This window comes from Onychostruthus taczanowskii, unplaced genomic scaffold, assembly GCF_017590055.1.
Source record: "Onychostruthus taczanowskii isolate IOZ18803 unplaced genomic scaffold, ASM1759005v1 scaffold57, whole genome shotgun sequence".
NCBI lineage: Eukaryota > Metazoa > Chordata > Aves > Passeriformes > Passeridae > Onychostruthus > Onychostruthus taczanowskii.
Window position 1 is genome coordinate 4,601,410 of NW_024503346.1, and position 11,567 is coordinate 4,612,976.

Below are 11,567 nucleotides of genomic sequence, written 5' to 3' on the forward strand. Positions count from 1 at the left end.
GTTTCAGCAGAGGATGGAAAATATCATGGAGTTGTGGGCTGGTTTTGGCTTCAGTGCTGGTCCCTCTCGCTGAGGTCTGGCAGAGGGTGCTAGACCAGGGCAACAGCTCCTGCCCTCACAGCTCAGGGCTCAGTCACAAGGGAATTACCTGGCTGTGCCTGTCATCAATGAGTTCCCAAAATCCTCAGGGGGAAGGGTGAGTAAGTGCAGAAGCTATACAAGTGGCCAGGGGCAGCCCAGCCTCAGGAAGCATTATCCTTGTGTTCCTATTTGTGTTTGATGCCGTTTTGAACACATGCAAGTGGATTTGCAGATGGCATCCAGGTAGATGAGTGCAGCAGTGAGAGCACACAGTCCTTGGCAAAGCACAGGCTGCTTGTTGGCCAGACTGCTGGGGGCAGAGGTCTGAAGCTGTCCTGCCCAGGTGTGCTGTTGCTAACCTCTTCTGCAGGGCTCAGAAGAAGGCTCTAGCAGAGAAGCCTGCCCAAGTGTGGCTGCAAGGCTGTACCAGTGTCTGTCATCTGTCTGTCTGTCTGTCTTGGTCTCCAGGGGACTATGCCCAGCTCAGTTTGCGGATCATGTACCTGGAAGCGGGAGTGTACGATGTGCCCATCATCGTGACAGACTCAGGAAACCCCCCCTTGTACAACACCTCTGTCATCAAGGTGAAGGTGTGCCCGTGTGACGAGAACGGCGACTGCACCACCATCGGGGCCGTGGCTGCCGCGGGGCTGGGCACGGGGGCCATCATTGCCATCCTGATCTGCATCATCATCTTACTGAGTGAGTACCACAGGGCCTGGCCTAAAGCCTCACACTGCTTTGGGTTGGAAGGGACCTTAAAGTTCATCTTGTTCCAACCCTGATGTCGCAGACAGGGACACCTTCCTCTATGCCACGTTGCTCCAAGCCCTGTCTAACCTGGCCGTGGACACTTCCAGGGATGGGACAGCCACAGCTTCTCTGGGCAACCTGTGCCACACCCTCACAGTAAAGAATTTCTTCCCAAAATCTGCTCAAAATCTACCCTCCTTCATGTTTCCCTGTTGTTCTTTCCTATAGCTTGTATTTTTCAAGCTCCATGCAGAGGGCAGGTCCCTGAGCTTGGGCTGTGGAAGTGGTTCACACATCTGCATTCAAACCTCCTTCACTGCAGCATCAGCAAAATGAGCTCTGCCTGTGTCAGACCTGTCTTTCTAAGACTTCCAGTAGCTTTACAAACATTATTACACCTGACAACAACTTGTAAGTAGTGAGTGTGATAGGATTGTCCATATTTTGCAGGAAAATGTTGAAGGCTCCTTCCAATTTTCTCTGTCAGATTCTCCCACAGCTCTCATGTCTGGCTGGCTGTGGATATACTGGTTCCCAGTACCAGATACACTGGTTATGAGAACTAGGCTAGGCCCTTGCAGAGCCAGTGCATAACTCTGTTTTTCTGATTGTTCCAAGGAAAAGAAGAATGCTAGCTATTCCCATTGCTTTTAAAATTACTTCATATTGGGGTGATTACGAGTGTTTTTAGAGGAAGGATTCCAAGTTTGTCAGAAATGGTGGAGGACTGGGAATACATCACAGAGAAGGACTAGCTATCCCTTTTCTCAAGGCAAAACTATCCCTTTTGCCCAGGAATGCTGTCAGTCCCAAGCTTCCATGAGCGTTACCAATAACCATGCATGCGCACACTTAAAAAGCAGAAATTATATCATTATAACTTCAAGCAGGAGTTGGCACAGTAGGAATAGATAAAAACAAGCACTGAAGTGAACAATGAGGTAAATATTAATCAAAAAACACAGGATGAATCCATGGGACTCTCATTAAAGCTAATGGGAGTTATGGTGCTAAATCACGTTTAATATTTACCCCCAATGCGTTTTAACAGAGAGCAGACAGAGTGACGTATGCTCCAAGTGTCACCTCATGGGGACATGACATGGCACATTTGGAGAATGGGTCACCCCTGGACTTCCATCCACATCCTGGGCTGGTGCTGGGAATGTATTGGTGTGTATTGATCTGCTGGATCAGCATGGAGAGTGAGGAAGGACCCTGCTCTCTCCCAGCCCAGCTGAGCTGGTGGAGCATCCCTGTGCCCAGCCACAGTGCCCAGTTCCTGCCCCCATTCCCAGTTCTGGCTGCTGCCTCAGCCAGGGTGGTTGTTGGGGGCACTGTAGTCACACACCCCGATGAAGATGAAGGTGTTCATCAGCCTCACCTCCTTCTGCTGTGCAGGTTTGCTGCTGCCCCTGGGCTCAAAGTTTGCACAGGAGCCACAGAGGTGATTGAACACAGGTCTTCTTTTTGCTGCTTTTGTATAAATCCAGTGGTAAAATACAATTTAAAACGGTTGAAAATCCTATTGACTGAAATTAACTTCAGCTGAAGGACATTTGATTTAAGAGATTCCTCTTTCCATTTTCAGATACATTATCCCATTTTAAATTATGGGTTTTGTTACAAAAGCTTATTTTTACATTCATTGTAATTCTAATTGACTTTTTTTTTTATCTTGGAGAGCTGCAAAGCACTGTATCAGTGATGAAAAATGTAATTTGCAATGAGCAGTTTTACAGTTACATCCTTCCAGTGTTTTGCCTCCTTTCTATCTGTTTCATATCATGACCTCTAAACAATAGCCTAGAAGAAGGCAGAAGAGGGATTTTCTTGTGCTATTTGTCCATTTTAGAGTCATCAGGTCAAAGTTGGATGACTTTAAAAGGAAAAAGAAACAAGGGGACAGATCCAAGATTGCTCCTGTGAAGGAAGTTTATGCCTTTACCTTTGCTCAAAGGGGTTTTTTCCTCCTTCTTGCTACCTGATGTATTAGCTGCACAAATAACACATTTAGAAGAGCAATGCAGTAAAAAATTGTGAAGAGTGAAGACAATAGATTTCAAGGAAAACTACATGCAGAGCGAAAATGGTTCTAACAGCAGTAATAGCACTTCCCATTCTGCAGAGTGAATAAAAGGAAGGAGAGTGCACTACATCCACCATTGACACTTTGAAGGTGGTTTTTTTTCCAAGGTAGCTGTAAAGGCATTAATGGCACCGTTTTTTCCACAAGTGCGTGAAAAAGTATCATTAAAAAAAAAAAAAGGGAAATAAAAAGATAAACCCCAGTAAGCATTATAATATTGTCTTTGTGGACCAGTCAGGTATCTTGTTGTGAGAGACTTGAAAAGGAACAATGAAAAAAGGACTTCAATAGTCTGCTAAGTAGCTGAGGTTTTATATTACAGATGAGAGTTACATTTTCTTTCCTTTTCTTTTTTTCTTTCTTGAATAGATCTGGGATAAGCATTAAAGAAATGCTGAACTATCTGAAAACAATTCTGTTAGCTGGCAGGCAGGGATGTGCCAGGTGGTACACAATGGCAGTATTTAGCTGTCCGGTCCTCTTTGCTCACTTCCTGGAATTCCTATTGGGTATAAACACTTTGGTGCTGGGAGGAAGAATTTGGATCCTCCTAACCACCTCCTCCATCCATGTCCCCAGGGCCTGGTCTCAGCTAAAAACCCCAAACTTTGGGATCTCACATCCTGCCTGAGTTTGATTGTGTTGGCTGCATTGGTTTGGCACAGCTGAGGGTTGACCCAGGTGAAATGAACCTGGGACACTTGTTCCCACCTCCACTGTCCATCCATTGCTTCCTTCTCCTGCAAATTGCCACCACTGCAGCTCAGCGTGGGGCTTGCGTGAAGAACAGAGGGGAGAGCAGGCAGCGGGAGGTGTAACTGCAGCAGAATCCCAGGCTGAACTTTGATTCTTCAGGGCATTATTTGCAGCTACTGATTACAAAAATGAAAACAAACGTATTAACGCATTCCTGAAGAAGAAGAGGTCTGGCTGCCTTATGTTAGTGGAGACTTGAGTTCCCAGATATCTTGCATGCAGTAAATCACAGGGAGCACACAGCCAGCCCCTGGCGTGCGGGTGTCCCTTTGAAGGATGAGGTTGTGGAGCAGTGAGCCATGTTCCCTGTGGGTAGAGTTGTTTAAGAAGGGAAAAATTTCTCATGATTCAAGAACTGCTCATCTCTTGCTGTTACTGTACTGAGAGAGATTAGCCAAGCCTGGCATGCAAATGCTGATGCCTGAGGAGCTTGGCTGTGTGCTACCAGATTTGCTCTCCCCTGTTCTGCAAAGCTAGCCATGCTCTCTGAAAGGATTTCAGATGATCTGAAATTTACTTTCCAAGTCGATGGCCAAATGCATGTGCTAATGTCCTGCCTAATCTGATCTCAGAAGTCTAAAGAGCCTCCCTCATGGACCAAAGAAGAATATGAGGGAGGCCAAATTGGATTACAGGACTCAGTGTTGTGCATCCTCCCCAGATCAGTCTTGCCTGGCCAACTGCAGAAAACAGCAGAGACTGTCACAGTCAGGGCTCATGACCTGAATGGGCTGAACCTGTGCCATGCTGCTGGAACGGCCCCTTGTGCACAAATGTTGGGTAGCTGCACCTGTTCCTTCTCTGCAGCTCTCTTCCCTCCATCTTTATATCCCTGAATAAAATAAAGGTGGAAATCTAATCCTGAAAACTTAGGATCCAGATCAAATATTTTCAGAAAGCTTCAGTTTTCACACTTTCTAGTTTCTTCTCCTTTGATTGTGTGTTTTATTCCTGATTAATATCAGCTCAGTCAGCGTCAGTGATGGATCTTAAAGAAATGTTTGTAGTGGGAATCTGCCACAGTATTTACAGCACTCACTGATCTCTCCTTTAAAAATTAAACCACACAATAGGTTAACATTTTATTCCTCCTACCAGCAGCCAGTGAGGTTCTCTGCAGTGGGCGAGGGTAGGTGAGGAGTTGGGACAGCCTCGGGCTGGCCTTGTGCTGCAGGAGGTCCCAGCTGACCCAGGTTCCTCCTCGTTGCAGCCATGGTCCTGCTCTTCGTGGTGTGGATGAAGCGCCGGGAGAAGGAGCGGCACACCAAGCAGCTGCTCATCGACCCCGAGGACGACGTCAGGGACAACATCCTCAAGTACGACGAAGAGGGAGGTGGAGAGGAGGATCAGGTGAGAAGAGCCCCTGAGCTGTGGCCAGAGAGCAGATGTGCATTCTGTACTCTCGAAAAAGGCAGAAACCACATTATTTTTAGTAGAATATGTGCAAAAGGGTTGTGTTCCTGTATTTATGACCAGGCAGCTTTCCCTGGTGTGGTGGAGGGACAGCAGGTCCAGGACATTCAGGGTATTACTGGGACACACTCCTGGGCAAGCAGGACCATGCCAAGAGGCCAGTGCCACGGGGATTTTTCTACACCTAGGCACCTTCCTGGAGAAGGACTATAAATCACTCCACTGACACTCATGATCAAACCATCATTTCTGTTATTTAAGTCATTAAAATTGTATATTTTACCAGAGATCTTCATAAAACCAGCCAGTAGCTACTGCCCTACCCAGCCCTGTGGCTGCAGTCTCTTGCCTTGGCTTGCTTGATCTTCTGTGGGCTTTCTCTGCATTTACTTAATCATCTCTAATGTGCCTTTAATTTCTTTTAATTTCTGGACATGGTTTATGAGAAATGTCTAAAGAGATTTGGGGATATTCTCTTTCACCACGCAGCGCGCGGTGGCAAAGCTGTGCTGGGTGACAGAGCCCTGAGCCACAGGCTGCCTGAACATGTCAGCTTTCCTCCCGTGGCTCTTCCTACAGACACCAGTGCTGATACTGCAGGAAAACTTCCCTGACTTGCTCTCCTGGGCTGTGTTTTTCCACTGCTACCTGTCCAATTCCTCAGCTAAAATAGCAAAGTTGGGTCACTCACATTGAAGTCACCGGTTTTTCACTCCTACCAAACACAAGTAAAGAGCCCAGGACACTCTCAAATATGATGTTCATGCAGATTATGTGACTGTACATTGTGTAATGGCTTTATTTTTTGCTTTATTTTTTTGCTTGTTGAATTGGACTGCGTGGTTCCAGGTCAGTGCCTGGGGATCCCCCCAAAACCACTGCAGCACATCCTGCCATGGAGGTCCTGGTGGCGAGCAGGCGAGCCCAGTGAGAGCTGCCATGGAAAACTCTGAGTTTACCCAAACCTTGAAAAGTTCTTATTCCACAGAAAAATCCTCGCAATCAACATTTCTTTTTTTTTTTTCTCTTGTCGCTGTCAAGTTATTTATAAATATTGCTCCTGGAGATTCAGTCATCCCCATCTGAGCACAAGGATAGTTTTCCTGGTAGAACAAAGCACTGTTCTAAGCATTCCAAGTAGCTGAAGTATCTGGTTTCAGGCAACTACACAGTAGGCTTAAATATTTTAGGAAGGATTCGTTAAAAATAACAGCAAAGGATAAGCAGCAAAACACCATTACCTACATGAATACATTTTTAATGAAATATTACCTGGTTCTCATTTTGTGATAGAAACCTATTCTGTTGGGATTTTTCACAAGCAAAAAGAACATAATTACTTTGAAAGGTCTACATGCATAAATGCAATACACATTTTAATGGTTTTACTTCTGTAGAAATGTAATTGCAATAATATGTCTGCTAACTCTGTGTCTCTACATTATATTGTGTATTTTGTCAAAAAGTTATGTGTACACCTATGCACACACAAACAAAAGCCAGGGTTTTATCCCAGATATTTAGACACTGTGTGAAATATTCAGAAAGTATTTAAATACTTAATTTAACTTATAAAATACACACTTAGCAGGTCAATTTTATGAGCTCCTCAGAGGTCAGGTTCATCTGTAATTCAGATGGAGGTGCTACATACCCAGGGATAAGATTTGCCATCAAACTTCAGCTGAAACAGAATTAGAGCCCTCGACTTGTTTGCACATGGAGTGAGCAGGTGATCTGAACGAAAAGCTCTGGTTTTCACACTGTGCCTTCCCATTTGTCACAGGATTACGATTTAAGCCAGCTCCAGCAGCCAGAGACCATGGATCACGTGCTGAACAAGACACCTGGAGTCAGAAGGGTGGATGAAAGACCTATTGGTGCTGAACCACAGTATCCCATAAGACCAGTAATCCCACATCCAGGGGATATTGGTGATTTTATTAATGAGGTATGTTCTGTAGGGGGTCCTGTGTCACATCTTCAAAGCTTGAGCAGCCAGCTAAAGTGAGGTTTTCCTGATTGCACACACCAAGCAGTGCTACTGCTCAGGCCAGAAATCCGATGCCAGCCAGGGAAAGGATTGGTGTGAGCCAAGGGTGCAGGGCTTGGCCTAATGAAGGCATTGAACCAGCAAAAAGCCCAAGATTTCTGTCTCATGGGTGTCACAAACACCATGCTTTTCAGAACCCAGGCAGAATGAGCCATTTGTGGCTCCTGTGCTTGTAATTATTTCAGCAGTCTGTGCCTTCCTCGTAAGCTGTGTTTGGTGTAAAGCCTCAAAGAGTTTGCAGCACAGAGAGACTCAGATCAGACAGAGTTTCTTTATTTTATGTTAGATTACTGCTCCTTTATCTGCCTGTACAAATATCTATCCATTTGGTATTTGTTATCTCATTTTTAGTTTTGAGTGATTGAGTGGTTACAAACCAATCAATGCATTATTTCCTCTGAGACAAAGCACACCATCCATTTCCTAAGCCAGAAAAATAAATGTTACAGCCATTTAATTCTATTATTACATGCATTTCCTGCTGTGCTTTTCTCATTTTCATCATTAAAATGCCTTCTTCCTTTGTCCCTTTGCCCATCCTTCACTCACATTTACACACACGTGTGCTCGTGAGGACTCACTCTCCTTACACACGCCCCTGCTGCTGAAAGCAGTTCCATCTCCCCACGCTGAGGCCAGGGCTTCTGAGGGTGGGAATGTGGAACATTTGCTTTATTGCAGGGCAATTCCACCCGGCTTTTCCTGACACTGGGCTCTGCAGCAAAGCAATTCTTTTTCTCCATATCCTGAGGCCATTTCCATGGCCTGCCTACACTGCTGCCCACACTGCACAGGAGCAGCAATGCTCCCCAGCCCTCTGCCCAGGATTCCACACCCCACGCCTGTCCTAATTGCAGAATTTTGCCAGGAGTGATTTTTTTTTTATTATTATTATTTTGTTTTCCTGAAGGAATGAAAATCACCAGAATTAAAATATTGGTGGGAGAGGAAGGATGCTGGTTTTTGTTTCATTGGCTAAACTGGAAATCTTAACAGGCAACCCCAGCAAGGGCACACTGGTAGGACAGAAAGCTCTCCAGATCCAGAAATGGATCATTGGACATAAACAAATGGAAATAACGACTCTTTTCAGGGACAGTGAGAGTTACTGGGTTTTCTGCTGGGGGCAGCTGAGGTCTCTACCTGGAGGTGCATCCGGGAAGCCCCAGGAATACAATTTTTCCCTTTTGGCTTCGCTGCAGGGATCCCAGCCATGCCAGCGCCCCTCAGACCCTGGTGGGCATTAACACCATTCATTCTCCCCCCAGGGCCTGCGTGCAGCAGACAACGACCCCACAGCCCCCCCCTACGACTCCCTGCTCGTCTTCGACTACGAGGGCAGCGGCTCCACCGCCGGCTCCGTCAGCTCCCTCAACTCCTCCAGCTCCGGGGACCAGGACTACGACTACCTGAACGACTGGGGGCCCCGCTTCAAGAAACTGGCGGACATGTACGGGGGAGGAGAGGAAGATTAAACTGACCTCATCTTATTACAAAAAAAAAAAAAAAATTTAAAAAAAAAAAAAAAGAAGAAGAAGGAGGAAAATAATATAGGAAACAAAAAAAAAAAAAAAAACAACAAACCCACAGACAACAAAAAGAGCCGATGCAGGAGCAAGAACTGTACAGATGTGGCAGCTTTTTTAATTAATATCCCCTGCTGACTGTATTGTTATTTTTAGTGGTGATATAGGAGGTTTCTTTTTTTTTTCCTTTTTTTCTGTTGTATTTTTTTTTTCCTAGAATATTGAGCTGTCTCGCATGAACACTTGTCTCTGCTGCAGGTTTCTTTTTGGGTTTTTTTTTTTGTTTTTTTAATGTCAGCTGGGATATTGCTCGTTTACCTGCTTTATGACTAAAGAGAGTGAAAGGCACTCTGTCTTAACTTGAATTTCTTAGAACAGAAGCACTGTTTTTAAAATATATATATATATATATATATTTGAAAGTGCCTTTTGGTGCATGTGTCAGATTCCCTTCAATCTCAGGAGTGATGAAAACAAACATACAACCATCCTGGGCAGCACTCCCTGTGACCCTAAGCCAGTTCTAGCTGGGAAGGAGTTAACAAAAAGGAACTGTGGAGATTGTTTCTTTTTTGCCTTTTTTTGTTTTGTTTTGTTTCGTTGGTTTTTTTTAAGGGGGTGACTCATTCTGGGGTGGAAGAAGATGGGGGGTGGGGAGGGGGGGGAGGTGTTTTGAGTCAAAATCTTAACAGCCATCTTTAAGCCTCAGCAGGTGGTGAACTAGTCATCATGTTGTATATAATTCAGTGTTATCAGATGCAAAATACTGACCAGAGGGCTCTGCTGGCCCCTGGTCACACTCAATGTAGCTGCATAGAACTATAGCATTGATAAAGCCTTTGGTTATTGCAACAGAAATCTCCGACAGCCCTTGCCTAAACCCGACGAAGTAAACGGTGACATGACCAAAGGCCCATCTGTTTGTTTTTCTGCTATCGCCGTGTTTTGGCTCCCACGACCTCGTGAGCGATGGACACGCCGGCGGGGTGAGGTGGAGGTGGAGGTGGAGGTGTCCCCATCCCTGGGGATGCCCAGCACCGGTGCTGCTCTCCTGGCAGGGTTTGTGCGGCCGAGGCAGTGCCAAGGACAGGGACAGGTTACCCACACTTTTCCCATCCCTAAGTATGGAGTTAGTCTAGTACCACATTAATGCCTTGGAGCATTAGTAGCCAAAGCTCAACAACATCGTGTGACTCAGCTAATGTGTGTCCTTTCTATTCGATGGGTAGGCGCTGCTATCTGTAGTAAATGTGTTTTTTTGGAGAAGAAGTGCAACGAGGGCCTGTTAAGTATCTTGTGGTTAATATGCTCAAGCATTGCCAAGTAAGCAAGAGGTTTCGCAGCATCCAGGCATAATTCAACATCAGTATTATAAATGGTAGCAAACTACCTAGTTTATATGTAGGGTCAGTTTAACCAATAACAAATAGTTATTAGCTTTTTTTATTACATTTTTCCTTTACTGATTTGGACTAGTGGGTTTATGTCTAATGTTTGTAAAATGATTTAGACTGCATGGATGTGTAATATAAACCACATTTAATGGATTATGAGCCACTTAATTAATGTGCTATGAAATCTTGGATTACCTGTGTTTTATATTCTGCAGACGATTTTGCAGTGGGTTCGCTAAAACTTGTAAAAGTGCTTAGATATATTTTCCTTTAAATCCAAGAATGTGCACAGTATTGGAAAGTGATTATCCAGGGGATAATCACGCTTTTTTTGATATCTCTATTGATTCTCAAGTTGAATGCTAAGAGTTAAAGGGGGGGAGGCGGGGGGAGCGAGCGCGTGCACATGAGAGCGAGAATGAGAGGACGAGAGCTTGGGGTGATGAGTGAGAGCCTTTCAGAGGGTAAATTGGGCTGCAAGATCGTCTCTATAGATTTTTGAAATGCTCCTAGTGCATTTTATATTTCATTGTATCATATTTTCTATAAAATGCAATTTCTGTAAATTAATGAGCATTTGAAATGTGTCTTGTATGAAGTGGAATATGGTAAAAGTCTGCCTGAGGGGACTTCAGCGTTACCAGGATGTTATCAACCAACAAGGGTGAGATCTTTCTTTTTGTCTTGGTCGCCAGTCAGTGGGTCAGTTTGTCTTTCATGGCTCGGAGAGCAAACTCACTCTCACCCAAGGTTCTTGAGGACACCAGGAGGCAATAGTGTGGACCTCAGAGGAGAGGGATGACGCTAATGGCAGCAGCAAGGTGAGGATGTCACACCACGGGCATGGGCTGGCAGCACCTGACACTCTTCCCAGATTCCCATTCCATCGTTGTGAGCTCAGTCATCTTGTGTGGCCACCATGAAAGTCTAAGTTTGCTTCTGCCGTGTGCCGTCCCCCTCCTCTCGACCACTCTTGGCAAACCTCACAGCCCCTGTTCCCTGGCACAGAGGCTGCATGGCCCCGCAGCCTCTCTTCCTCACCCACGGCACTCTTGATTCTTCCCTGTTTCTTTTGGAAAAGCCGCGGGCTGGAATATTTCACCACCAGGGCTTTGCACCTCTGCAGAAGCTGCTCGTGCACAGGCACAGCGAATAATAAAAATGCACTTGGTGTTTCTTGCTGCTGGTGTCCGTCGCCGTAGCCTCATCACCGACACGGGAGGAGGACTCAGCTCAAGGCCGGGTGATGCCGATGGTTCTCCATCCGCTGGGTCGGTGCCGCTGCCTCTGCCGGTTCCGCGCGGCTCCTGGAATGCTCGTGTGGATCCTGCAAAGCCAGGTCTCTGCTGTGAGCTGTGCCTTGCCACCCACCTGGCACTGCTTACCTGGGAGAGCAGCTCAATCCCTGCTCCAGAGCGCTTGGTGCTTAACATCTGCTGCGGCTTGGGCTGGGATGGGGGTTTCAGGTAGGGAAGGGCTGCCAGGGGTGTGGGACGGCGGCT

General features: G+C 45.8%; 1 protein-coding gene across 1 annotated transcript in view; it reads left to right on the forward strand.

Moving 5' to 3' along the window:
• Window positions 1-8,885, forward strand: part of CDH4 (cadherin 4) — a 416,129-nt gene extending 407,244 nt beyond the window's left edge. Inside the window, exons 13-16 of the mRNA XM_041417862.1 lie at window positions 550-783; window positions 4,890-5,029; window positions 6,879-7,043; window positions 8,414-8,885. Coding sequence (XP_041273796.1) covers window positions 550-783; window positions 4,890-5,029; window positions 6,879-7,043; window positions 8,414-8,620 — 746 coding nt within the window. The 3' untranslated portion in view covers window positions 8,621-8,885. The remainder of the gene's footprint in view (window positions 1-549; window positions 784-4,889; window positions 5,030-6,878; window positions 7,044-8,413) is intronic.
• Window positions 8,886-11,567: the final 2,682 nt, after the last annotated feature.